This window comes from Monopterus albus, unplaced genomic scaffold (assembly GCF_001952655.1).
Source record: "Monopterus albus unplaced genomic scaffold, M_albus_1.0 scaffold18.1, whole genome shotgun sequence".
NCBI classification, from domain to species: domain Eukaryota; kingdom Metazoa; phylum Chordata; class Actinopteri; order Synbranchiformes; family Synbranchidae; genus Monopterus; species Monopterus albus.
The window spans coordinates 1,413,314-1,439,222 of record NW_018127898.1 but is presented as its reverse complement, the minus strand read 5'-3'; the positions used below and the strand labels follow the sequence as shown (position 1 = coordinate 1,439,222).

General features: G+C 39.1%; 4 protein-coding genes across 4 annotated transcripts; 3 read left to right on the top strand and 1 right to left on the bottom strand.

Annotated features, from left to right (window-relative positions):
• Positions 1-997: 997 nt before the first annotated feature.
• On the top strand, positions 998-6,145 carry LOC109956105 (translocon-associated protein subunit alpha-like). The gene is made up of 9 exons (XM_020592972.1): positions 998-1,137; positions 2,127-2,245; positions 2,330-2,423; positions 2,570-2,697; positions 3,140-3,274; positions 3,668-3,744; positions 4,880-4,958; positions 5,128-5,221; positions 5,379-6,145. The coding sequence occupies exons 1-9, from the start codon at positions 1,068-1,070 to the stop codon at positions 5,441-5,443; spliced, it is 861 nt and encodes a 286-aa protein (XP_020448628.1). The 5' UTR covers positions 998-1,067; the 3' UTR covers positions 5,444-6,145.
• Positions 6,146-6,880: 735 nt separating this feature from the next.
• On the top strand, positions 6,881-9,095 carry LOC109956197 (neuritin-like). The gene is made up of 3 exons (XM_020593140.1): positions 6,881-7,189; positions 8,001-8,154; positions 8,842-9,095. The coding sequence occupies exons 1-3, from the start codon at positions 7,138-7,140 to the stop codon at positions 9,077-9,079; spliced, it is 444 nt and encodes a 147-aa protein (XP_020448796.1). The 5' UTR covers positions 6,881-7,137; the 3' UTR covers positions 9,080-9,095.
• A 4,434-nt stretch (positions 9,096-13,529) lies between these two features.
• On the bottom strand, positions 13,530-16,330 carry sys1 (SYS1 golgi trafficking protein). The gene is given in 5 exon segments (XM_020593139.1): positions 13,530-13,689; positions 13,692-13,780; positions 14,644-14,711; positions 14,851-15,085; positions 16,186-16,330. Coding segments are annotated over 4 exon segments (459 nt in total). The 5' UTR covers positions 15,013-15,085; positions 16,186-16,330; the 3' UTR covers positions 13,530-13,549.
• A 787-nt stretch (positions 16,331-17,117) lies between these two features.
• Positions 17,118-25,813, top strand: LOC109956248 (bile acid-CoA:amino acid N-acyltransferase-like). Its single transcript, XM_020593217.1, has 14 exons — positions 17,118-17,214; positions 19,104-19,216; positions 19,584-19,650; positions 19,740-19,856; positions 20,615-20,824; positions 21,681-21,768; positions 21,810-22,000; positions 22,098-22,273; positions 22,417-22,533; positions 22,727-22,812; positions 23,061-23,154; positions 23,293-23,373; positions 24,109-24,244; positions 24,362-25,813. Coding segments are annotated over exons 3-14 (1,398 nt in total). The 5' UTR covers positions 17,118-17,214; positions 19,104-19,216; positions 19,584-19,649; the 3' UTR covers positions 24,463-25,813.
• Positions 25,814-25,909: the final 96 nt, after the last annotated feature.

Sequence of the window (25,909 nt, the reverse complement as noted above, 5' to 3'; positions counted from 1 at the left end):
GACCAGAGGATGATTATTATGGCACTGCGAGAGATCAGATTTAGAGGAATATAATAGTAGCCAACATTTATGTCACTTGTCTGGGTGTGCTTCACTAACTACTGTGCATGAGTAATTTTCCACTGGTCTCTCAGCAGTGACATTAGAGTTTACCTGTGATCAGTTGGTGTTTGACATCTGCCTCTTCAGCTCTGTGCAGCTGCTTGCACACGTCCTTCGCATCCTGCTGTAGCCATCTAAACCACACATCACCCTATATAGATAAACTTTTGAACCAAGCACATTTTTCTCATCAGACTTCAAGATTTCACTGGTGCAAATGAGCCACAGCGACATCTTGGGGTCATGTGGACTATCCACGTCTTTCAATCATTTTATTTTCTTCCTCGTTACTTCAGCCACTCTATGAGCCCTGGTTTGAAGACCGAGGCGAATGAATGATCATTTCTAAAGCACAGTGAATATTGTGGAAATGTTTTTTTTTTAGATCTAACCAATGAGGACATTAATGTTTTATCCTATAGTTTATCACAACCTTGTTTATATTTCCAGGAAGGTCATAGTAATCTGACTGATAACGTTTAATATTAGTAGGTGGGGATTGTACCTGCTACAGGACTTTAACAGTGACCAACTGTGGAGGAACTACTCACATCCTTTACCACACTGTAAACAACTACATTTTGACAATACATCTTAAGTTTAAAATTATTAAAAACAGTATCGTACTAACCGGTGGACGACCCCATTGTATATGCAGTGTGCGTAAAGTGCGCAAATATGGAGTAGCCTGTCTTAACTATCCGTTAAGGACGAGGTCTGACCTACAGGGAGAAGCAGTCTGCTGTGTTTGTAAGTTTGCTTTCTACCAAAACATTTTTTCTGGAGACAGCTAACTTCCACGTTATGTACACCCAAACACTACCCAGTGACGCTGTAAACGAATCGGTCCTCCCCTATCCAGCAGGCGGGTCTAACCTCCTCTTATCCCGCCCCCGGCTCTGCTGCTGTCCTCTCTTTCCTTAGACGCTGATGTGTCACTAGTTTGAGCCTAGAAGTCTCCAAACATGTTCAGTTTCAGGTCAAATTTGTTGCTGCTGTTTCTCTTGGCCTTCCCCTGTGGATTAATATCCATCGGTAAGTCAGACTTTCTGCGTATGACCGCCTCACATTTAAAACGTTTTAGAGGTTTTAATAACATTGACGTGGCAGAAGCGCACCGTGGAGCTCTACACTGCCTTCCGCGCGCTTTACTAGCATGGATATATTAATAATTGTCACAGTGACAAGAGAGTTCATCTGAAACGAATGGGAAAAAGATCATCCAGCCCACCAGCTGCTGTCCTTAAAGTATAAGAATAAGCTCATACATATCACGTGGTTAAAGGTTTATGCTCACTTTAGAGGTGTCAAAGATATTAATTTAGGGGGTTGCACCAGCAGGTAACGAGTCCCTCTTGCTGGGACACGTCACCATAGATAAGATGGTAACATTTGTTTTGGTTTGTACAGTTGGGTTTTAAACTGACAAAGTGACCAGTTTATCCTCAGACCACAGTGTTCATGTGTGAAAAATAGACTCGTCCATTCATTTCAAGTTGAATTTTGTAACAAGATAAATAGAAAAATGCTAATATTTAACTTATTCACAGTTTTTTTTTTTAATTTGCTGAGTATTTATATCTGACTGGAATTATATGTTTTCACTCATTATAGCTACACTAGTTATCCCCAAATAACCAGCCAGGACTGGGTGATACTGACCAAATCGATCAATATACCGACCAAATGCCTGTTTTATCTACATATGAATATATAAAGTAGTGATATTTTAGGGTTAACTTCTGGAGTTTGTGCAGCATATGTTTATGTAAAGTTTCAAGAAAGAATTTTTTAAGGATGTGATGATTATATTTATTCTACATCTTCACTCACCTGCAGCAGAAAAAAAAGCTACTGGAGAAAATATGGTGAGAAAAGCAGCCATTACCACTCAATTCACAGGCCCATAGTTCTCAAAACCACAATCCCAGATGATATCCTCTAGGTCATCCCCTTGTACCAACTCATCACAACACCCATCACTCATACAGTATGTACCATTGTTTCACTCATGATTTTTGCAGGCCACGTGTCTGCGAACGCAGACTCTGCTGAGGACATCACCGAGGATGCTGATGTTGCAGTAGATGAGGAGGAAGATGATGAAGATGTACTTGTTGAGGAAGATCAGATGCAAACTTCAGTATGTTTAGTGCCATTAAACACACAGCACTGTAGTTCTTACATTCAGGTGCTGAGGTTATAGTGTTGTTGTGTTCATCTTCAGGAAGGTGATGAAGATGACTCAGATGAAGCCGCTGATAAACTGTTAACCTCTCACCCTGATGCCGATACAACCATCATCTTTATGACGGGAGAAGGTCAGTGTCTTCACCCACATCTACATTTGTTGAGGGAAGGTTTTAAAGTGTATAATGTGATAAATCAGACAGATCTGGTACTACTTTATTTGTACTCATGTTTTAACGCTATCTAAATGTCATGTTTTAACTCAATTTAAATGTAGAGTTTCCTGCCAATGAACTTGTGAGGTTCCTGGTGGGTTTCACCAACAAAGGAAGTCAGGATTTCACCGTTCAGTCGCTGGAGGCTTCCTTCCGTTATCCCCAAGACTTCCAGTTCTACATTCAGAATGTAAGGTTGATCTTTGACTTCATTTGGAGTTGGAAGCACAGTGAAATAATGTAAAAATATGATCATTTGTTAATTTACTGCTCAGCCTCGCATTACCCACAGGCAAGATGGTGTGTTTAGGATGTGGTTGTATAACATTTTACTTATATTTTTATAAATAAATAAAAAACTGGCTTATAAAATATTAAATTCAATCAATTGAAGCCAGGATATATTCATTTCATTTTCAGGACATCTATCAGCCTTTTAGCATTTACTTACTCCTACTTTTAGTTCATCCAAGACAAATAAAATCCACATTTCCATTTTATTGTAAGTAAGTATACATTGAAAACAGAACAAGAGGCTGTCTGCCTCACTGCTGAACACAGTATATACTACTGAAAAAACTGAACATGTCATAGCTGAATGACTCCTTTCTTAACAATGTGTATGTCTGTAGTTCACAGCTTTGCCTCTGAACACGGTAGTGCAGCCCCAGGCTCAGGCCTCTTTCGAGTACTCCTTCATCCCAGCTCAGCCCATGGCTGGTCGTCCATTCAGTCTCGTCATCCTCCTCAATTATCTTGACAATGAGGTATGAAAGTTTTCATTATTTAAAAATGGTGTTTGCTGTTGGATGTCAGCACTGGTTGACTGTTTGTTTGTTTTTTTGTTGTTTTTTTTCAGAAAAAAGGATGTAGTGTGATTATGTTAAAGCACTGACTTGAAGGTTTTTCATCACACATTCTGATGATTCATTATAATTAAAACCTGAAGACCATTGTCTTTTTATTCATGGGACTGGTGGCTCCTTACTATCTGCTGAGCTTTAACAGCTTTTTGTTTCCCCATTTTATTAACAAATGATGTGATAAAGGCTGAGTCATCATGTTGCCATTATAATGTTTCAAGAGTAGTTCTTGAAATCTTTGAGAGTTTCTGAAAGTTTAAAGTGTTTGTTCATTGTTTATTTGCAATTCTCCTTCAGGGAAAGGTTTTCCAGACTGCCATTTACAACCAGACAGTCACCATCACTGAAAGAGAAGGAGGACTGGATGGAGAAACGTAAGGCTTTCTTTTACTGGGGTTATGTTCCTATCCTGTCATATACATACGTGTCAATGTAATATATCTTTTATATATTTTGCTTAGCTTTCGTTTATCTGCCATTTCTCTTAAGGCTACATCCAGCTCTCTGAGGCTTCATAATACCAGCTCTTCCAGACTATTGCAGCACTTGTAAAAACATGTAAGATGAGGTGTGAACTTGGCACGGTTTAAATCTCAGAATTGTTCTGCCGGTGCAGATGTAGGAAGTGTCACCAGCAAACTTGCCAAGCATGAAAGAAAAAACAGTTTTTCTAAAATGCCAAAACAGATCAGAAAACACTGCAGTTACAGGGTAGGTGTTATGTGAAAGTCACTGTAGGGCACCAGTTTTGTTAGACTGGTCTTTAAACTAAAGATTTGCACTTTAAGTTGCTTATAAAATGAGCTAGTTGCTTGAAAAGTGTTTTTTTTTCCAGTAGACTTTCATATCTTGTTTATTTAAGTAAACTGCATTTCAATAACAAGGACCACACCACAACTATACAAGTTAGAGTATTTAATGGAGAAACTACTGTATGACAATGATAAGTAGCAGACATTGAGATGGATGTAATTCTGCTGGCTGGTCTGGGATGTCTTTCCAGCTTGGGGAGAAGGAATCTGGTTGTGGGGGAGCAGATAGGTAACTTTGCACACTGGTATCTCTAAACCAATTAGAGACCCCAGACATACCCATAAGTTAGATAGGAGATATGGATGGAAAGGAGGGGAGATGAGATATAGGGATGGGAAGAGAAAGGGATGAAGTAGGGGGATGAGTGGATGAGGGAGGGAAAGGGAGGGTGAGGGTCAAGAGGACAAACAGAGCTATAGGGATGAGCCAGGTATTAATATGTTTGACCGGTAATTAGAGGCATAGTAGAGATGTGGGAGAGTTAACACGTTAACTTCGTCATGTTTTTGAGACAGTTTTCTCTAAGTCAATCAATAAAACTGATTAAAATCTGCGCTTGGTTGCTTGATGTATTGAAATAAATTTAACAGAGCACTCAGTCATGGATTACTCATGGAATATGTTATGAACACAAAGGAACTGTGGGACTCCTTTACCAATGTCTCTTTACAGAAATAATGTAGCTTTTATTTGTAGGATGTTCATGTACATCTTCCTGGGTGGACTGGTGGTCCTGGTGCTCTTTGGAATGTACCAGGTCCTGGAGTTGAGGACGGTATGTGTTTGTTTTCAGTGTATGTACAGTATGTTTGGTCTATATGTGAATTTAAAAGATGGGACAGAAAATTGGAAAGAGTTCAGATTAACAAGTGGTGTTTTCCATGCTCTTACATCTAAAAGGGGGTACACTGTGGATACACTAAAATGAAAAATTTGTTTTGCAGAAAAAGAGAATGCCAGTGAAAATAGAGAAGGGCACTGGCGGGATAAGTGATGTGGACATCAGCTGGATTCCTCAGGAAACTCTCAATGTCATGAGTATGTTCATTTTATTCCCAATTGTCACAAGTAATTGACACACAATTTTCTCAATATCTACAATATTTTTCCAAATCCCTTTTCTGCTCAAATGACTTTTCTTCTCCATATGAATGATGCAACACATTTACCTAATATTTACATCCCCGTTTTATAGACAAGGCTTCCCCGAAAACATCTCCTCGGAAACGAACCAAGAGGGCGGCGGGAGTAGATCAATAAAACTTAATGCTTCCCCATCATCATACTGTCATCCATCAGGCTTTCAAAGCTCATTTCCTCACCGCAGGTTCCTGATTCCCATCCGCAATGGATCAACATTTCTGGAATCCAGTTTGCAGCCCAAGCAATGCTGCAGCTCTGGTTAGAGTGTACCAACAGAACTGAACTGTTGTTCCTTTTTAAAAGGACTTTTTATCAGTGAGTGTGTGTGTGTGTGTGTGTGTGTAAATGTTGATAAAAGCTAAAGGAATGTCATCAAAATTTGATGGTTAAAAAGGGAACGAGGCACAAACTGCTCCCCTAATAGGAGCTGAATACATCCATATGAAAGCTGTAAAGTCATAATAAGGTTGACATTTTATTTTGGAGATACATTATCATAATTATAAGGATTAATTATTTTGATGACTTCAGAACATATAAACACCATTGTGCCTTATCAGTGCTGTATTTGCAATGCCCTCCAAAGACTGCTGCTTTTGATATCCAGTCAGAAACTGTGAGTGTGATGGGTATGCTCTACAGTGGGACAGCTGCAGGTAAAACAAACACTGACATGGCTTTGGTTTCTGCAGGTGAATTACCTGTCATCTGGCTCTTTTAAATGTGAGTCTCAGTGAAGCATTTCAAACTTTTACTATGCTAGTGGTGCCATTATTTGTGATAAAACATCTTCAGAAATAATAAAAAAGGGTGAACAAACATGTCCTCTTACTTTTTCTTTTAGAAACTTTGTGGATTTGTGGTACATTTGTCTTTTGCATCTTCCATTGTCTCCAATGAGTTCATGTCTAAACATTTTGTTTTACTCTTCTTTTGATTTTTGATTTTTTTTGGTCTTTGCACAATGTTTCATATGCTTATGTGAGCTGGGCATCTACAGTACCTATTTTTACACCCAACAACAATAATCACAATCTCATAATTTCTACTTTTTCTTTAGTGTCCATTTATATGTTCCTGTTTCTTTCCAGAGCTGGGAAATAATTCACCCCTACACTAAAGTGTGTCTGTTTTTTTGTTCTCAAGCACCCATCGTGTGTAGTCACCTAATCAGCTGTACAGTTTAAAGTCTCCCTCCTCTCAAAAATGACTTTTTCTTACTATTACATCACTTAGATGTCTGACCTTAAAGCAGTTAAAAATGTGAAATTAACAATATTTGAATAATTGTAGAGAGATTTTTAATGACACAAAAAGAATTTGTTTCAAGAATTTTTGTTAACCAACTGAATAATCATAAACTACCGGACACAAATTACCATTAGGCTACATTAAAGCCTGTCAGAAGGAGGTCTTTAACTAAAACTAACGTATTCTGTAAGCAGAGGTCACACAATAGAGGATTAAAATCTATAATGGAAAAAATAAAGCAGGAGCACCTTGTGAGACCTCCTCGTGTCGCGGCTCCTGCTCGGGGAGCTGAGCGCTGTCCGGTGCCGAGGGGGGAAGATGAGCTCAGCGCGCGCTGGGGCGCAGGTAACGTCAGCAGTCGGCCGGAGCAAGGGAAGGACTGTGCATACATAGCAAGTGTTTACCACCGAGTAATCACTAATACACACCGACACACATTAATAATGTGTAGCTAATCGGCTCCGTGTGACTCTGCGCTGCTTTTTTGTTTGTTTTTTAAAATCCTGATTCATGAGCGCCTCGGCAGCATCCCGCGCCTTCCGCCGGGCTTGAAATGGGATATGGGATTTTTCATGTCGACGAAGCTCGGAGGGGTTCTCGCTTTAGTCTTGGGTAAGATATCTCGAGCTTTTCCGTGGCTTTATTTAGGCTGTGTGCCACTTCGGACGGTGTGAATGCCTCACGCCGTTTTATCTCTCTGCTAAGATTATCTCCGGTTGCATGATGGTTATTATGAGACCTGTACGTTGGCTACTGCTTGAAGTGCACCTATCGACGACAGATGCCTACTGGGTGTCTATGTTCAGGTGGCAGTGTGTAAGCATGTAGGCTATCTTTAAAAAATAAAAACCTACATATGTATAGCTGTTTTTTCTTAAATTCCGCTTTTCTTCATGTTTGATGCTTTAATAGCGCTTATTTTACATTGTCCTCTTACAGAATGTTGTATGTTTTAGCATTTAAATTGCAAATAGCATGATACCCAGTGTATGGGCTGCAATGGTCAGGACTATTCTCTGTGGTAACATCTGCCTCATAGCTTGCCTCCCACTGACATCCACAGTGGGGTGCAGATATTGAAAATATTTGCTAATTATATGTATTTATGATGTGTTAAAAATGATAATATACAAAAGTTGCATGGCCATGAGCAATGTTTAAGGTTCATATGAGAAAATGATGGCAGAATAAAAACCAGACCGAAACAGTTTCACACATAGAAAAAACACCAAATGGCCTGAATTCCTAAGAAGGACTCTACAGAGTGAATGCACCCTTTTAATTACAAAAACAGAGGCATCTGATAACTTTGTCTGTGCAGCTCCTGTGGACAGATGTGTCAATTAAGTTTTCTAACTTGTCCACTTGAGGGAAATAGTGAAGAGTCTGGTCAAATAAGCTGTCCTCTGTGTCTGGTTTGCAGTGTTCCTGCCCATTGTGGTGTCAGGAGACTCCACAGATGTGAAGTGTGAAAACATTTATAAGGATTTTTCAGAGTGTGTGCTGAAGCTGGGAGAGAGCATGGATAACTATCAGGAGAACATGACCAGTGAGTGGGGAGTGGCAGCAGTGTGCAGGTGAGAATAATTTAAGAGAGCGTGTGGACAACATGAGACACGCTGTACATCTCTGTTATAAAGAAATCCAGTGAGTCTGTAGACTTTTATTTGAACCAAATACTAGTGATTAACTCAAATTAACCAGAGAAGGCAAGAACCAAAAGACACACTCACTGTGACAGGTTGTAAAACCATTGATCTATAGCAGACAAATTGCCTTTCAGTCCACTTAGTATAAGTATAGACAGGCTATGAGATATGCGTCTCCTGACAAAATACTGGAGAGAAAAAGAGCAGATGCCATAATCTCTGGGGGAGAATAGAGAAGTGAATGGTGCTCAGACACTGAGCCATTGTACTAAATAATTTATGACTTTGCTGCAGCACTAATGAAATTCTGGGGATGCTTTTTGTCATTGCTACTGTACGCACTCCACAGCCCCAGCACAGTATATTGAAGACAAAGATTTACACATAAGCCCTCGGCAGTATAATTTGTGATATTGTTTCACTCTCCGATGCAGTTGCCATGGTAATTAAAGCTCAGTTTGACTTTACGAAGCCACCGTAGCCATCTGAGTGATAGATTATTGGTGGGCAAATTAATCCACGACAGCCAGTGCACGTCTGCCTTCTGTAGCAGGGATGAATTCTGAGTGAAACGGCAGATGCAACATTGATCTGATGATCCTTTGTTTGCCGCAGCCACTGGGAAGATTTCCACACGTGTGCTCTCACGGCGCTGTCCGACTGTCGAGAGGAAGTCAGCTCCATCTGGGAGGCTCTGAGGCAGGACTCCAGAAAAATGAGTTTCCAGGGAAGTCTCTTTGACCTGTGCAGCGCCAGCTCTTCTCCAAGCACAAGTTCACCTCTCGCCGCCCTTACCTTGCCACTGATGCTGATCATGGTTGGGCCAAGTTGGTCCGCTGTACAGATGGGGTAGGGGTGGTGGCGAGGTGAGGAGGAGGGCCTTACATTCCCCAGGGCTCAGTCCACTTTAGTTCAAACCAAAAGCCAAGGATTTAATAAAGACAGATGTGTTAAAAAGGATTACTTTGACATAGAGCCAGAAGTCAATCAATATTTGCTGTGATGAATCATTTGAAATCCTCCAAAATACATCATCTTAATCTTCTCTTATGTCTAGAGACCAGTGCAGTAGTAGAGAAAAATCACATCCCTGCCAGCTTTCCAGTTGAGGCAGGCTAACGCAAGCACTCCCAAGTATTCTAGGGATTTCAGATACAATGTGACCAGAGACAGATCAACACCTGTGGCACTGGTTTATCAATACACAAGGGCCGGACACAATATCATTACAAAACAGTCCTGCCATGAATACTAAATGTGTGAAGATTAGATTTTCAACTCCTGACATACAATATATCTTAGCACTGATTTTAATCCCCTGTGAGTATGTTTGTATAAATACAGCCAAGCTATCATAATTAGCTCATGCGTTACAAAAAAATGTCACCAAACACCAAAAATAATCACTTTTTTCTTAGCAGATCATGTTTAAATTTGTTGTTAACTTACTGGTCAGCGAAAGGAGCAAACTAGACAATCTAATTACACCAAAGCTTGCTACTAAAAGATGTTACAGATACACTGTAGGTGAAATACCCTTCTAACCAGTGACAATCAAGCTAACTGTGTAAAGGTTTTGACCCCCTTTACCCCCACAACATTTGAGCCCACTGTGGCCAATGTTGCATGGCTGCTATAAAGACACCTGGCATCACACGTTCATTTCTCCAGCTCCTCTCTCACGTTCTCAGAGCCTCACGCAATGCTTTGGTTCAGTCCAGTGTTGGTGTGTAAACAAAAAATCTAAAGTGTGAAATGTTCATTGTTGCTTCATGAATTTTTTGTTACATCTTGTGTGAAAATTCTCACTTGTAGTAAACACAGTATAGGTAGAACTTTACTTCAAAGTCCTGCAAAAGTGCATTATTATAGAGCATGAAGATAGGCTACACAAGAGCGGATGCTATTGAAGAGATTAGATTTTCGAAGAAGAATCTGTATAATGCTACAGCCAAAAGTATAAGAATTCCCCAGATTATCATATTTTAAGGGATGATACACAGTATTTAACTTTAAACAACTATAATTTATTCTGTAATGAAGTCAAATTATATTCATGAACAAAACCACTAGCTGCTGTAATACAAAATAATAGTTTATTTTTATAAAGCATCCATACAGTTGCTTTTGTATCAGTAGTGTTTCAATGAAAGCTCTACCAATTAAGACATTATATTTTCCAAGTTTCCAAAGTGTGCTGCTACATTTATCTATTTCATACTTTTAATCAAATTTAGTTAAACCTGGCCTTGATTTTAAACATTAAAAGCAGCAAAAAGGAAGAATCTCAACAGAAATAAGGTCATGGGTGCTACAGTTCATAGTTCATAGCTACAAGCATCTGACTCATTTTTCAAACAAACCATATCACTAGTTGTGATGGTTTTAATCACTATGAAATTAGTATCTTTGTTAGAGTTCTGTTACAGAATACTGCATGACACTATTACAAATAGTCACAGATTCAGAGAAAAATAAAAATTAATGAGCAATAGCATCAAATGGTTTTGTTTGCTTTTCCAAACCTGTGTCACACTTTCCTTAAACACTGAAGATCCAAGCAGGCGTCATCAAAACATGATTTCTCTGCTACGGATTATTTTCTCTAATCTATTTTTATCGCAAATGCATGACAATATTTGTGCAGTGCTTCAGAAAAAAATGGACAGTCTGGGATTTTATCTCAGACAAAATGTACCGTAGTACTGATCTGTGCATTAGGTTAGGCTATAGCTTCTCACTGTATCAGCACCTTCTCTTATGCAATCATTACCCTCACCCCCCACCCCCGCATTAGCATGTTTGATCTAGTTGTTTCTATTTATTTCATGTTTCACACGTGGTAGCATTATGTCATCCACTGTGTGTCTGATGGTGAGAATACAAAAACAGTTGTCACGTCCCCAAAGCATGAGCAATATGTATGGTTGTTTAAAAGAGGACTTCATGTGCTGTTAAAGAAAGCATGAAAATTATTTTAAGATGAGCATTAAACTGTAAGAAATAAGCCCTAAAGTCAAACATATGGAGAAAATCTCTGAATATAAAAACAAGTCCAGAATCCAGTGTTTGTTTGTTTTTTCAGTTTACTGATAGAAAAGCACACTATTTACAAGACTGTATAAAGCAATATATGGCAATGTGTTTGTAATAATAAAGCACCATGCTTAAAATATACAGTGTGTGTATGTGTCCATCACCTTCAGTAAAATATGTTTTGCAAAGATAGTAAAGCATTTAATCAACGCAGTCAGTCTTCTGCTACGCAATTCATTTACTACAGAGACGCTGTTCTCAGTTCTCCCTGGAGCAAGATGTTGGTAATGAAGATCACAACGGGCATATTTCAACTCATTAGTGCTTTTGCATCTGCTTCTTTTCCATCTGGACACCTTTAGCAGAGGCACTGGTGGGAGAAAATTAAGAGTCAGGGCCCAGGGTGGAGCACCTTAGGTGAACTAAAGACACGCTGATAGTTTGCCCCTCGCTATACATAAGACCCATCATTGACACTTGAAGCACAATGACCAATTTTTTTCCACCTACAGTTTCCTGACTGAAATATTCACTTTATTCCACCATATGAACTGGCCATGTTGTATTAAACAGCATATGCGCAGAAGTATTTGCACTGTGCCAAAAGTATTTGATGCTAGTGCCAACACCTCACATTCAGAGAGAAGGAAAAAATCTGTTCATTCTGACTGTGATGTTTCTGCACTAGAGACAAGTCAGAGAATTTCATTACAGTAAGTCCATCTGTCAAGTTTACTGTGTTTAAATACACCGTAATAACTAAAGTTATGTTAAAGAATACAAAGGTGGCATTGCATATGACAGAGTAGACATTGTGGGGAATAACTAAATATAAGGTTACACTGGCTCCGAACATAACCTAAAGGAACATGTTCCAAGTTGAGCAGCCAGTTAGCTTAGCACAAACACTGGAAACAGGGAAACACCTAGCTTGGTTCTGTCCAAAGGTAACAAAATCCACCTACCAGTGCCTCTATATCTTAATGATCACATTATAGCTCACTTGTTGAATATGTACAAAGATCAAAGTGTCAAAACAATAAGTTAGGCTGCACAGTGACAAGAAGATAAGACTCTGAGAAGACTGTGGTCAGCCAAGAAATAATCAAACCCATAACCCCCTCTTCAGTCTTAATACTGATTGAACAAAATAATATGTAATAAAACAACATCCTGCATAGTCCACAATATCAAAGATAAGTGCAAAGTTTCTGACCCGACAATCACCATCAGATATATGAGCATGTGCTACAGGAGCTGTAATAAAGATAATAAGCAGTTTATTTGGATACGTTTTTAAAATCCATCACTAAAGGAGAAAGTGAGATTGTTCCAGAAATCGGAACAATTTTCATATCAGCACAAATGGTGACAGTGTTTTTGGAAACAGACGGCGCCTGCTGTCAGAACTCAGCTGGTGGCTGCCAAACGGCGGCCACCTTGTCTGCATAATACATCATGACAGAAACGGAAAAACACGCTAGATGTGCACAGTTCTGTACAAGCGTGACAAAAAATGGCTATGCTGAGCAGCATGTATGAGACTGAATGTACAAACTATTCATAAAGATTTGTTAAAAAGCCTGATTTTATACCACTGACCAATATTATAGTAACATTGTAAAACTTCTTCCTGCATTTTGCTTGCACAATGTTTGAATGCAGTGTTTGAGAAAAATAAAACTTTTAAACATTGAACAGTAGTTATCCAACAACTTTTAGCAGCAGATAGGTAACTCTGCACACTGGCATCTCTAAATTTCAGTGAGGTTCGACAGGAACACTGAAATATGTCCTGAAACATGATGGTTATATGGTTTGTTTGCCAACACATCAAGTCAACACAATGGCTGATGGTGACATATGTTGATCTCCCGGTTTTGTTCCGAAATTTCAGTTTGTCATTTTCAATGGTTATGAAAAAGAAAAGAAAATTAAATCTTAAATTGGATTCTCATGCTAATGTATTGAATTTTAACAAGACAATTGTAATTACAAAGTCTGAAGTTTCAGAGAAAGATGTAAACTGATGTCTGCTTTTCATAAGTATTAAAATATGAACCTTAATATCCTACAGAGTTAACACTGTGCATTATTTAAATGACAGCTTTGAATAAATAGATCAGTTCATGTGATGTATCACTTGAAGAGGACATGAGTAACAATCCAACATGGACACTGACAGAGGCTCATGTTCCATTTCTTTTACAGTGGGGAAAAATCTCCTCTGAATAAGTCCGTCAGGCGTTAACTGTCATCAGATTTTCAGTGTGGTGTCAACAAAAATTCACAGGTTAGACTTGGGTCCACTATTGACCGGAATGGCCCTGAGCTCAGTCCGCATGCACAGGTACTCTCCGGTTACAGCCATCAAGGCCATGCAGACTACATTAACAAGCCACCAGGACAGGGCAGCAGGAATTTTTTCCAGCAGCCAATCATATGGAAAAAGTGCACAGTGACTGTGAAGTCCAGGCACTGTTTCCCTCGACGGATGAAGAACCACAGACCAAGGGCACTGGGGAGACAGAAAAGTTACACTACCAGTCACAAGAGAATTCTTATGGACACAATGATGCTCAACACCAAGTCCAGCCACACACCAAATCTAGAGAACCTACTGTTTATCCTATGTAAATAAAAATATTAGGGATGCACTGTTGCCAATACCAGTATTGGATATCAGGTCTGATAACACCCTCAAGTATTTGTACTCATACTCATAAATGTTGTCCAATAATACACACCAATAATACTTAATTGCAACACTACACTGGTTCAGCCGTACATTAGGTGGTAGAGAAGAAATTTCAGTGGTTTCTGTTTAAGATAAGTGACTAAAGTAAAGACGACTGTGAGCTCTGATTCTCTGCTCTGTTGTGTGTGTCTATGAGCATCCCTTAGAGACAGTGTCCAGTTTAAAGTGAGAGCCTGCACCCTTGTTAAATTAAACATTTAAAATGCTGAATGTGATGTCACAAGCTTCCGATCTTGCTGTTCTGGGTGGAGGTTATGAAATAATGCACTCCTACAAAGGCTAAAAAACACTGTCTCGCAGTACGTTATGTAGTAGGCTACAGACCTTCAGTCAGTTACATGTTGTATTCAGTAGGAATGGTGGCAGTGCTGTGTTTATCAGTTTTCATATTTGTACAGCCTCCTGTTATATTGTATTTAATCACAATCAGAAGGTAAATCTAATGAAAATAAAAACTGTCTATGGTAACTGTAATTTTTGCAGTAGAAACACTGTATTATTATTAAGTTCTTGTATCGGTAGCTACGCAGTATCTGCAAGTACTCAAATTTAAGTATTTGTACTTAGTCTGGGAAAAAAAGTGGTATTGGTGCGTCCCTAAATATACTGAAGAAATTACTTACCAGGTCAGAGAGTTCAGGATGAATGCCATCATTGAAAGCCTACCCTGCACTGTTGCAAAACCAAGGACCTGTCAAGCACAGCAAATATTTAAATACTGCCTCTTGAGTCTACAATGTGGTACAAGTACCTGAACATCTCTCTGGGTCAACAAAGTATCTATCTATCTACAAATATAGGTTACACACAGAGAATATAGTAAAACTTACTTCATAGCTGAAGATTTGGTCCATTGACCGACTAGCTTGCACCAGACTGTCCACTCCAGCCAACCACAGACCCAGAAAGCTGTAGTAGATGCACTGCATCAACACAATCTGACAGATAATGAGGACCGGGTCCCAGATGTAGCTACGAAACTGACTGGCCATTGCCTACTGATGTTACAGATACAGGCCCAGAGGATGTTACCAGCAGGCCCATCCAGTGTGGCCTGTGTGCAATCTGAAAATTTGAAACACAAAAAAATACATTACTCAGCAATGCAACAGTAACAGTAGGAGAGCAGCTTACTGTAACAAAGCCCACTAACTTGCTGTACCTCAACCTTTTTTGTTTTTAAACCCAATTGCGGTTTTTAAGTTTTCGACAAACTCAGGAAAGCCAGGAGTAATAAGCTCTACTGCTGAAAATATTCAATAACAAGTAATAACTTTTACTAGTTTTAATAATTTTTTTTTTATTACTAAAAACTACTCAGACATTTTGTTCTTGGGGCATTTGCTGTGTGATGAACACTAAGTTAAGCAGTACAAATAATCCTTATTTACCTTTCCCCCAGCGAGTCAAGCACTACTAATCAGTGTCAATAAGCCAGGAGAGAAATCAATACAATCTTCTCTTCTTATGGTTTATATATCAAATTTAAACTTTGAATACACCTGACCAGAAAAGTAATATTCCGAAATTTTAGAAAGCAAGGATCAAACTTCACAGCCTGACTGATATTGGATTGTTGCAGCAGATATTGATATCAAATTAGTGAACCCAGTCCAATAAGGATATATTAACAAACAGCATTTTTTTTTATATGAGCACATTATATAAACAATCATCTGGTACATATAGCTTTTAATTTTTCTGTTTGTAGTGTGACCATACAAAGTAGGACATTTTATTGGAAAAATCAACTTGTCAGTGCCGTCTCCACTGTCCCACTTCCATTCTGAAGGCATGTGGTTGTGGTTTCCTTTCCACGGACAGAAAGAGAGACCGCCGATTCGGTTTAATTTAGTGTCAGAATCAGTTTAACCGAGTATACATCTAGCTACAACACACACTCAACGATTAGCAAAAGCCAGCCACCACAGCGGGTTAGCTTTAGCACTGCGTTGTGGGTGACTGACAAAACCCGCTGTGCTATGACATTAAATTCAAATAAACATAAAAGTCAAAGTGACAACCATTTCACCGTGCATGTAAAACACACATTTCGTCTAGCATCAAAAGGGATAACCAACAAGTAAATACGTATTAGCATGTATGTTTTCTGTCGAAGCAGCGGCTGAACTGTTTAACAAAACACACAAATAGTTGCTACACACCTGAATACTAGTTTATAAATGTTTCGCTGCCGTACTGACGATAATCCACTCGCCTGTTTACTGTTTTCAAAATTCTACAGAAACGCAACACGGCCTTGTTTTAATCCACTGGTTGAACCTTGTTAACAACACGGAAGTCACGGCGGTGGACCTGGAAGGAAAACAACGCGCATTTGCCTTTCAATGTAAAAAACCTGATTGAATTATTGAGTCAACTGTACGAGTTTTCAGATAAATTTGACATCTGCAAACAACAAAGGGAGAAAAAACTCATAATCTATTATAGAATAGCCATAACTGTACTGTTCGCAATACACTTAAACCAAATAAATATAAATGTTCTACTTTTTATGCAAAACTGATCATTTATTTTGAAAATCTTTCGTTTTATTTTTTATTTTTTTGGTTGGACAAGTCGCTAATATATAATATTAATTAGTATTAAATAAACAAGTAAAATTAAGTCAAACAATACATAAACTATCAAAACATACATATAATAACGATCATATAATTATCATATTAATAATTGGGCGGATTTAATAATTAATTAATTAAACATTTATAATTTTGGTTGGAAACAAAAGTTTGTGGAGTTAAAAACTATCCGGTATAATAATTGAAATAAAAATATGTAATTTATCTTGAGCTGTATTCGTTTTCACAAAATTACAGTGCAGTTTAGCCAATTTTAAATTCTTCTCAAAGAAACCCATTCTGCATTTCTTTGTTTAATTGTCTATAAGTGTAAATTGAAAATGTCTGCGGTCGATCAAAACAAGTGATTTGAAGACACACTTTGAACCTTGGGAATCGGACTGATAATTTACCAAAGCGAATGAGCAAAAATAAAACAGAGAAAACCACGATTAACTATGAAATAAGTGAAAAAATAATGTGGACCCACTAAGCAAGCGTCATCACGTCACTTCCAAAACAACCCCTCCTCTTTGTAGCCACATTAGCCGAGGCTGTACTCTCGAGCAGGAGCTTGTTCTTCTCAAAGAAGAAGTCATTCTGCTGTTAAAGGTCAGAAGAGGTTGTTTGAAAAACACTGAAATGCGAAGGGTTGTTTGTATTGTTTTATTATGCTGTTTTCTGTTCAAATAACAAAACATAGTGATACTTTGCTGGCTACGTCCTGTTGTTTCTTACATAGCTAGTTGTCTACACTATGTAGTCCCATAGAGCACTGTAATCCAGATTTGGTAATCCTGAAATGTTTGCATCTAGATTAGGGCAAATCAATCCGATGTTTGAAAAACTGGCACAAAAGCAATATGGATTATCTGATCCTGGATATCAAAACATGGGATTTCCAAATCCGCATCATTCTGATTCAAATTAAACGTTTTGAACAACTGGCCCCAGGAGTTAAAACGTGTAATCCCTATCTAACTAGATCAATTGGATTTTGGGTAGTGATCACACAAAGAATTATTTGATCACAGTCATGGTCACTCTGAGCAGGAATCAGGTGAGAAGTGAAGGAAACATACAGTAGAGCGTCTTCACATTTTACACTGCAGTATAAAAGAGGGGTCGAGCTGCAGCCACAACCACTGTCACAGCTTGGAGTGACAGCAGCACACACACTGACTATACCTGCTGTCAGTAATGTCTGTAACATCACCAGGACATGTGCAGGGTATTCTTCTTATTGATCATGGCTCATGAGTTGCATTCATGGGTTATTTTGCGAGCTAATTATTGTGTGTGGATTTAAGTGTCAGATCAGTGAATCTCAAGAAGAGCACCTCCTGAGCGCAATATTGCTTGTTGTGGAAAGTTGGTATGGGAGAGTGTTGATAATAAAGAAGCTGCAGGACTGAATTTGCTATGGAGGTGTTACTCAAAGCCACTGTGTACGCTGCTGTCACAATATATTAATACTGCTGTCAACTTAGGTGTGGTCAGATTGATTTATGACTTTGATGTCATAGTTAGTCACCTTTATTTATTTGTGTGTGGGTGTGTGTATATGTAACTGAATTAAGACTCTTTATTTTAATTATTGGTCTGACACACTAACCATAGGGAAAGGCGGCTGTTTCAAGCCAACATAGTTTAAGGGAATTCAGCCTGATAGTTTGGAATAATAAAGAATTAACTCTCCTTTCTGTAACTAAATAAATATTAGTCTGATATTAAATAATTCACATAAAAAGACAGCTGGGTACTGACCAGATGGTAGCAAACATAGGTTGATACGTGTAAAGATTGCTTATCTGACACTTATTTCACATTAGCGTGTAGTTTATCTCCAATAGTTTAGTTACTGTAGATGAAAGGAATAATTCTTTTTAACTTAGGTGAGGCTCTTGCATCACAGCCATCACTGTTTCAGTGTCTGCCCCAATCCCACCATGTCACGCCACTACTCACTTTATGTTACTGCGATTACCAGTGTTAGCGGCGTATGTGTAACTGAATTAAACTCTCTTTTCGGTTTGACAGCATGTTATCCCCAGTGTAATCACAAGAGGCCCTAATGTGTAGTTTCTAAGATCGCAGCCACTTGGGACTTGTAGTGTGTTTCCATCAGCAGCCATTTCACACCACTAGGACATGGTCTGACACAAGGTCATCCTCATGTAATCACAAGAAGCACTAGTGTACAGTCTCTATGAACAATGCATATTGGGACTTGAAGTGTGCTTCAACCAGTCATTTTGTACACAGTGGGCCCGCTGGCCATTTTGTCTCACCACAACACGGTTCATCAGCTATGAAACCTGTCACTCTTCAGTCAATCTTATAATGTGTAGACAACCACAATTTTTTTTATCTATTATTATTTCAAACAGAGTGTTTTACATACTATCGGTGCGCTCTTTCATCCATGCTATCTGTGTCAGACCAACGGCTGTCCTGGGACGGTTCCAATCCTCATTCTTGTTTTTCTTTCTCTCTTTCAGGTTTGCTGTGTTCCTATCTGATGTGGAACATCCACCATTGTACTTTTATAGACATCATTTATTGTACATATGACCGTCCTGATGTTATTCTAGACAGAAGCAAGGCGCGAAAAGTGAGTGGGGCTTATACCTGGAAACATGACTCATCAGTGCCACATCGATCAAATTCATAAATCAATCTGATCACACCTAAGTTAACACAAGCGGTACTATTATACTCTATGCTGCCAGTCACTCCGAGCTGCGCAGGGTTACGGTATAACGAGAAAACACAGTAAGTCCGAAAAACGAGAAAAGTATCTTCTTAAAATGAGAAAGGCTTCTCATCATAACAAGATAGGCAGGTGGTTCTGTGTGCAGGTTTATGGAATTCACACCTGAGTGCATGAGTTCATTCACACAGGTTTGCACAAGAAAACAACTATTGACCATACAATGAGTGCCTGTGGTAGATTTGGAGAACTGATATTTTTTTTCCAGGGGTTGTGATCTTTTGACTGAAGTGATGGGCTAGAGTAATTAAGGTTGTGGACTTTGTTTTAAAAAAGTAAGTAAATAGTCATTTGTATTGTATTGTTTCAATAAACAATGGCTTCAAAGTGATGGACTTTAACCTTTACTCATTTTCATGTGTAGTGAACACCATAATAATCAGAGCACATGTGAATGTGACAAGAATTCAACAGCTCATAGAAATGAAGATGACACTATTCACCTTACACAGAAAACTGGAAGGTTTGCATTCTGCAGCGGGTAAGAATATTGTTTATTTTTTGTTGTTATTTGGAGTTCAAGTGTCTGGGTTGACCGGTACATTCTGTCTTGACTCTGAGAAAATCTGCTTCTCAGAACTCGACTGTTCTTACATAAAGGTCTGTCTGTGGTGTACAGCATGTGATCATCTAAGAAGTTAATTAAAGAGTTAACTTCAAGATGTGTAAAAATGCTTTCCTGGATCTGCAGCAGTTGTAGTTTTGTTTGAATGAGGTATTTTCCATAATGTTTCTCTTTGTGGGTAAGCTGACAACCTGGTAGATGGATATTTGTAGAATTTGGTGGAAAAGAATCAATCGATTATTTCAGTTACTCAACCAGTGATTTGTTTTTTAAAGTAAAATGTAAAAATCTCAAGGTATGACATGTTGTAAAATGTCTGCTGTTGTCTCATGAACTACTCCACTTAGTGAAAACAGTCCGGGACACTTTTCTCTTCACTGTCTATGAACATTTTGATGCAGAATCATAAAAGGTCTGGGTCAGGTAGGTCAGACTGTAGCACTGGAATATGAAACCTGTCACCATATCAAAGTGTCATTGGCTCCCAGTGCTTGTGTATGGGAACACAAGTGTCTAACAGTGCATGCATGCAGTGTAAAAATTCACCACATTTTCTCTCATTGCTTTGGCCGACATTAGAGAATTTCAGATACAATGTCACCTGTAATACTGTACCTCTCTTTTTTGTAACACCTACAAGTTCATGGTGCCTGTATATTTTTTTTTATCTGCAGGTGCAGTTCGGTGGAGGAGCAGTTATCGACCATCTCCTCTTTTGACAGCTGCTCCTGTTCGTGCTCTCATAGATGAACGGATCAGCATTAAAGGGACTTTCCTTCCCCCACACTGCCCAATTACACTATGTGCACAAATGCACAGTGAGGATGGTGACCTATGGGAGGCATTTGCCCATTATAATACAAATTCAGACGGCACTGTGAACTGTGAGTCACACAGAGTTTGTGGCATTCCATAATCACTGTTGGCTCATACAGACAGGTGACAAACAAAAGGAAAAGCCAACATAAAGTGTCTCAGTAAGGTGCTGGGCCACCGTGTTCAACCAGAACAGCTTCAGAGCGCCTGGGCAATGATTCACCAGTTCCTGGACTCTACTGAAGGGATGGACACCATTCTTCCAAAGATGTTCCGTCATGTGGTGTTTTGATGATGGTGGTGGAGACATTGTCTAACATGTCGGTCCTAAATCTCTTATAAATGTTCACCTGGGTTGAGATCTGCTGACTGAAGACCACAGCATATGATTCTCATCATTGTCACACTCATCAAACCATTGAGTGAGCCCTCGTGCCCCATGGTCATCCTGAAGAGACCACTTGTTTATTCAGGCTTTCCTTTTATTTGTTGCCTGTCTATATATAATGATTTGATATAAATGGAATTATTAAACACACAATATTATTATATTTATATAATATATAAGATAACTCCATAGATTGTAGATGTGAAAAGCATTTGTCTAGTTGGTGTTGGAAAAAAACACAAATAATAATTTTAATGTAGTACTTTTTTGCAGGTAGTTTATTCTTATAGTTTAAAATGGATACAGTTACAATAAAAAAATCACTAATATATTAACAAACAACAATATTAATAACTGAACAAAGAAAGGGTTTGTAGCGTAGAGTTGTCATTAAATTTCAGTTGTAAAACAAAACACAAGTCAACATTTAATCTGTTTATTGTGGAAGTCACTTTTAGATTTGATGAGACTTTTAGACTTTTGTTCAGGGTTTTGCTCAGTTGATCTTCTCCCATCTATGTTTGTCCCTAAAATAGTGACCAGGGACCATTCGGTTGGGGGCTCATATTTGGGCTGTGAGCCAATGGGACTCTTCTGGGGAATGCAGGGGGATCCTGGGGTCAGTTGATGACAGTTTCCTGACTGACCTGTGCTCTTTTTCACAGATTGAGGAAGATAAACGTATTGACTCCATACACAGTGCAGATATCCTTGCTGGAGGGCCACATTTCCCCCAGTGAGGCACAGGGCACTGAGCTAGCTACTGTAATCACTGAGCGCTGGTATATAGCACCAGGCGTACGGAGAATAGATATTCGTCAAAATGGAGTTGTAGGGACGTTATTCTTACCCCCTGGTGAGCAGACGCTTTGAAGTATTCACTCAGAGATTTTAAAACTGATGTGGAAAGGCTGTGTCCTCTGAACAGCATCTGTGGTACTGACTTCCTGTAGGCCCGGGTCCATTTCCAGGCATGTTGGACCTGTGGGGAATGGGTGGAGGACTGATGGAGTACCGCGCTGCCCTGATTGCATCCAGAGGCTATGCTAGTTTGGCCCTTGCCTTCCTGGGGCACAAAGATTTACCTGGCCCACGCAACACCATGAATGTTGGTGATTCATATTTCAAGGTGGGATAAGATGCAGGCCTTCCTTTATTCTGTGCTATGTCCATCTCTTTCTGCATCATGTACATTTCATTTAATAAAAATATATTCTTATTTTAATTATTCTGTCACTTCCACAAATCTTCTGATTTGTGTTGCTTGGACAGGCAGCATTTCACCTGCTTCAGAATCATCATCAAGTCTGTGCCGACAGAGTTGGGATCATTGGTATCTCTTACGGATCCTACCTGGCTCTTCGAATTGCCACTCAGACGGGTGTCAAAGTACGTCAGGGAGGCCTGTCTCTGTCATCTATTTCTGAATCTACACTTTGGTCAACACATAACTCTTTGTACTGAACATGAACAATCATATCTTTTACAAGAATGGGTATAAAAATAAACATACAAAATGTTTAGCAATAGAAAATTAGTAGTGCTTTTTATTAAGTTCTAACGTTGTCCTCTTCATCTCCAGCCAGCCTGTTTGATTTGTATCAATGGCCCAATAGGAAGTAACATTCAGCTCTTAGATGCAGAGGACGGGGCTGATGACTTTAACAGGTAAATAATAACTTTACAGATAGGGTCTCCTATCTTGTATGACACTTCATTGATAAATTTGGAGCCTAAAGTTCTGGTATTAATCTTATAGGTTGTTAATTTAATTAGTTATTGATTGAGATCATCTAAAAATTGCTTTTCTGATGTATAACGTGGACTTTAGCTAAATCCCCACTATAGGTTATGTGTTACGTTGAAATATTTCCATAAATGTATCTTGTGGTTTTTTCTGTTACCTTGTCCTTTAGTGACCAGAAACACTGGACGTTCGATGAGCAAGGCCATGTCAGTTTCAGAGAGGTGTCCTTACCTGCTAACATTCGTCCTGAGGCCATATTGAAGGTGTTGTGAGCTTGCAGCTTCTCTGTCCTCATGATAGCCCACCAGCAAACATACATGTGCACTGACAATATCCTAGCAATATTTTTTTTTGTCAATTTCAAACACTCTGATCTAAAATCATTTCTTGAGTCTTTGCAGATAGAGAACATTGCTTGCCCATTAATGGCCATTGTAAGTGAAGATGACCTGAGCACTGCAAGCATAGAAAGTGCAAATGTGGTAGGTAATAATTAAGTCAAATCAAGATTTTTATTTGCCATTTATGCATAAACAGACAGTCTAGGCATATAGGAATTATTGTGCAGCTCTCCTTTAGAGTCAGGTAAGGAGTCAAAAGCCAGAAAGAACATTCTTAAAATAAAAAAGGAGACAAAGCCTTAAAACTGCAATACACAAAAATAGGATAATAGTATTTTCCACAGTGAACTTCAAACATCGCACTTAGTAATTCACATGGTGGAATTGGATATGTCATTACATTTGGTGAGGTAGAGAGGGGTTATAACATACTAAAAGACAATTTATATTCAGGCTTGTTTCCATTGCTTGGTAAAGAATGTCCTGCTATTATTCAGGTCCCCCAGGAGAACACTGTTGATGAGATGCTCTTAGAAAAATACCTTTCGGAACATTTCTGTATTATTATTGCGTATGTCTAGTAAGGGGTTATTGCACATATAATCTCACATTCGCTTTAACATGGCACAAATAAGCAAAAAAAAAGACAAAAGAGAAACAACCTGACTCCAAGTGAACTGCGACATCGCACCCCAAGAAGCGCCATCTTGTTAATTAACACTGGTTAAATATCCAGTGTTTTCCTAAACTGTTTGTGATCCTTTTTAATTCCAGCAGTTGAACAACCTGAATTTTAAAGAATGACCCTGATTTTATGCAATGTAAAGGCTCATTTTCCCTCTTTCTTTCTTTCTTTCTTTTTTGTTTTGTTCTCAGATTGAGGAGACTCTGAAGGCTGCGGGTAAATCTGAGCTGTTCACCCGGTTGTCATACCCCGGTGCCGGTCACCTGATTGAGCCGCCTTACGCGCCAAATGCAAGATTATCCCTGTGGCGCAATAAACCAAAAAAATGTGAGCCTGATCCAGTTTTATACTTGTTGTCATTACATTTTAACTGTTAGACCCTTAATTGTAATATTAAAGTGAAAATAACTGTAGTTCTGATGTTTGTTCTTTTCTCTCCTGCAGTGTTCACTCTGTGGGGAGGTCAGTCCACCCCTCATGCTGCTGCCCAGGAAGATGCATGGGAGAAGATGCTGGACTTCATGGAAAGCAATCTGAGAAGATGAATCTGTGGTGAAGTGGACATTAAAAAGAGAAATGTCTTGTTTTAAATCTGTTTGTGAACTGATGCTTTTATCTGAGAGTTTCACATGCACAGAACAGACATATTTTTTTGTCACAGTCTTTGTCCTGTCTCCACCACTTGTTTTCCCTGTAGTGTTAGACTCAGCCCCTGTTTTTGATCCAGGTTTCCCTTTTTTGCCACCTGCTCTGCTCTCATCCAGCATGTGAGCCAAGTCTCCACAGTCACTCACTGCCAGATTGTCATCAATGAAGCACTCGTGACTCTCCAGCATTTGTGCTTTCTGCTTGTCTTGGTTTTGAATTGATTTGTCCCTTGGACTCTGACCCTGCCTTGATGAGAGAGAGGCTACTGAACTGAATGAGCCACGGTCAGTGTGCACGTTGCACTCAATCCAAGCTGTGTTGTAAATATCCACATTAGCCGAGGCTGCACTGTCAAGCAGGAGCTTTCCCTTCTTAAATAAGAAGTTATTCTGCTGTTACAGGTCAGAAGAGGGTCTGTTTGTTTAAAGGACACTGAAATGTGAAGGGTTGTTTGTATCATTTTATTATGCTGTTTTCTGTTCAAAAAAGAGTGACACCTTGCTGGCTAGTTTACCTGTTTCTTACATAGCTAGTTGCCTACACTGCAATATGTAGTCCCACAGAACACTGGGTAATTGAGAAAGGTTTGCATCTAGATAAGGATGAATCAAGCTGATGTTTGAAAAATTGGCACAAAGGCAGTATGGATTATTTGATCCTGTTACGGCTAGCTGTATCTCAATAATCGGTAAGGACTCAGAGAAATGCAGGACTCGCACTCAGGCTTGGAAAAGTAAATAATTTAATGAATACTGAAATGAGGACTACGTAGATGGGGGGCCGGTTACTGAGATACTTCAGTAGATCTCGGGCAGCTGGGGACGCTGTATTGACTGGACGGCTAGAGGAGCAACGTTGATCGAGAGGTGCGGCACACTATGTTAGAGCAGAGGATGAGAGTGTGAGACAGGATAACAGGTACACAGGGATAACGTCTATATCAAGTACTAGAACAGTGATGAGGTGATGAGGGTTGTAGGCAGAGGTCCAGTGCTGGGGGGGGAGAAATCACAACCAAGTGCAGTGTACCTGATTCATATGAGAGCTCTCTGACAGGAGACAATTCAGTCCTCACACATAAGTGGTACTCAAAATCAGAATGGCAAAAGGTTACAGAAAAATCTGATATCTCAAACCACTGGCAAACAGTTCATAACACAAGGTAGCAACCAAAAATCAGAAGGGCAGGAATCAGATCAAATCAAATCAAATTTTATTTGTATAGCACCAAATCACAACAAAAGTCATCTCAGGACACTTTACAAAGTAAGGTCTAGACCTTACTGTTATCACTATTATTACATAGGGAAAACCCAACAAATCCCCCTTGAGCAAGCACTTGGC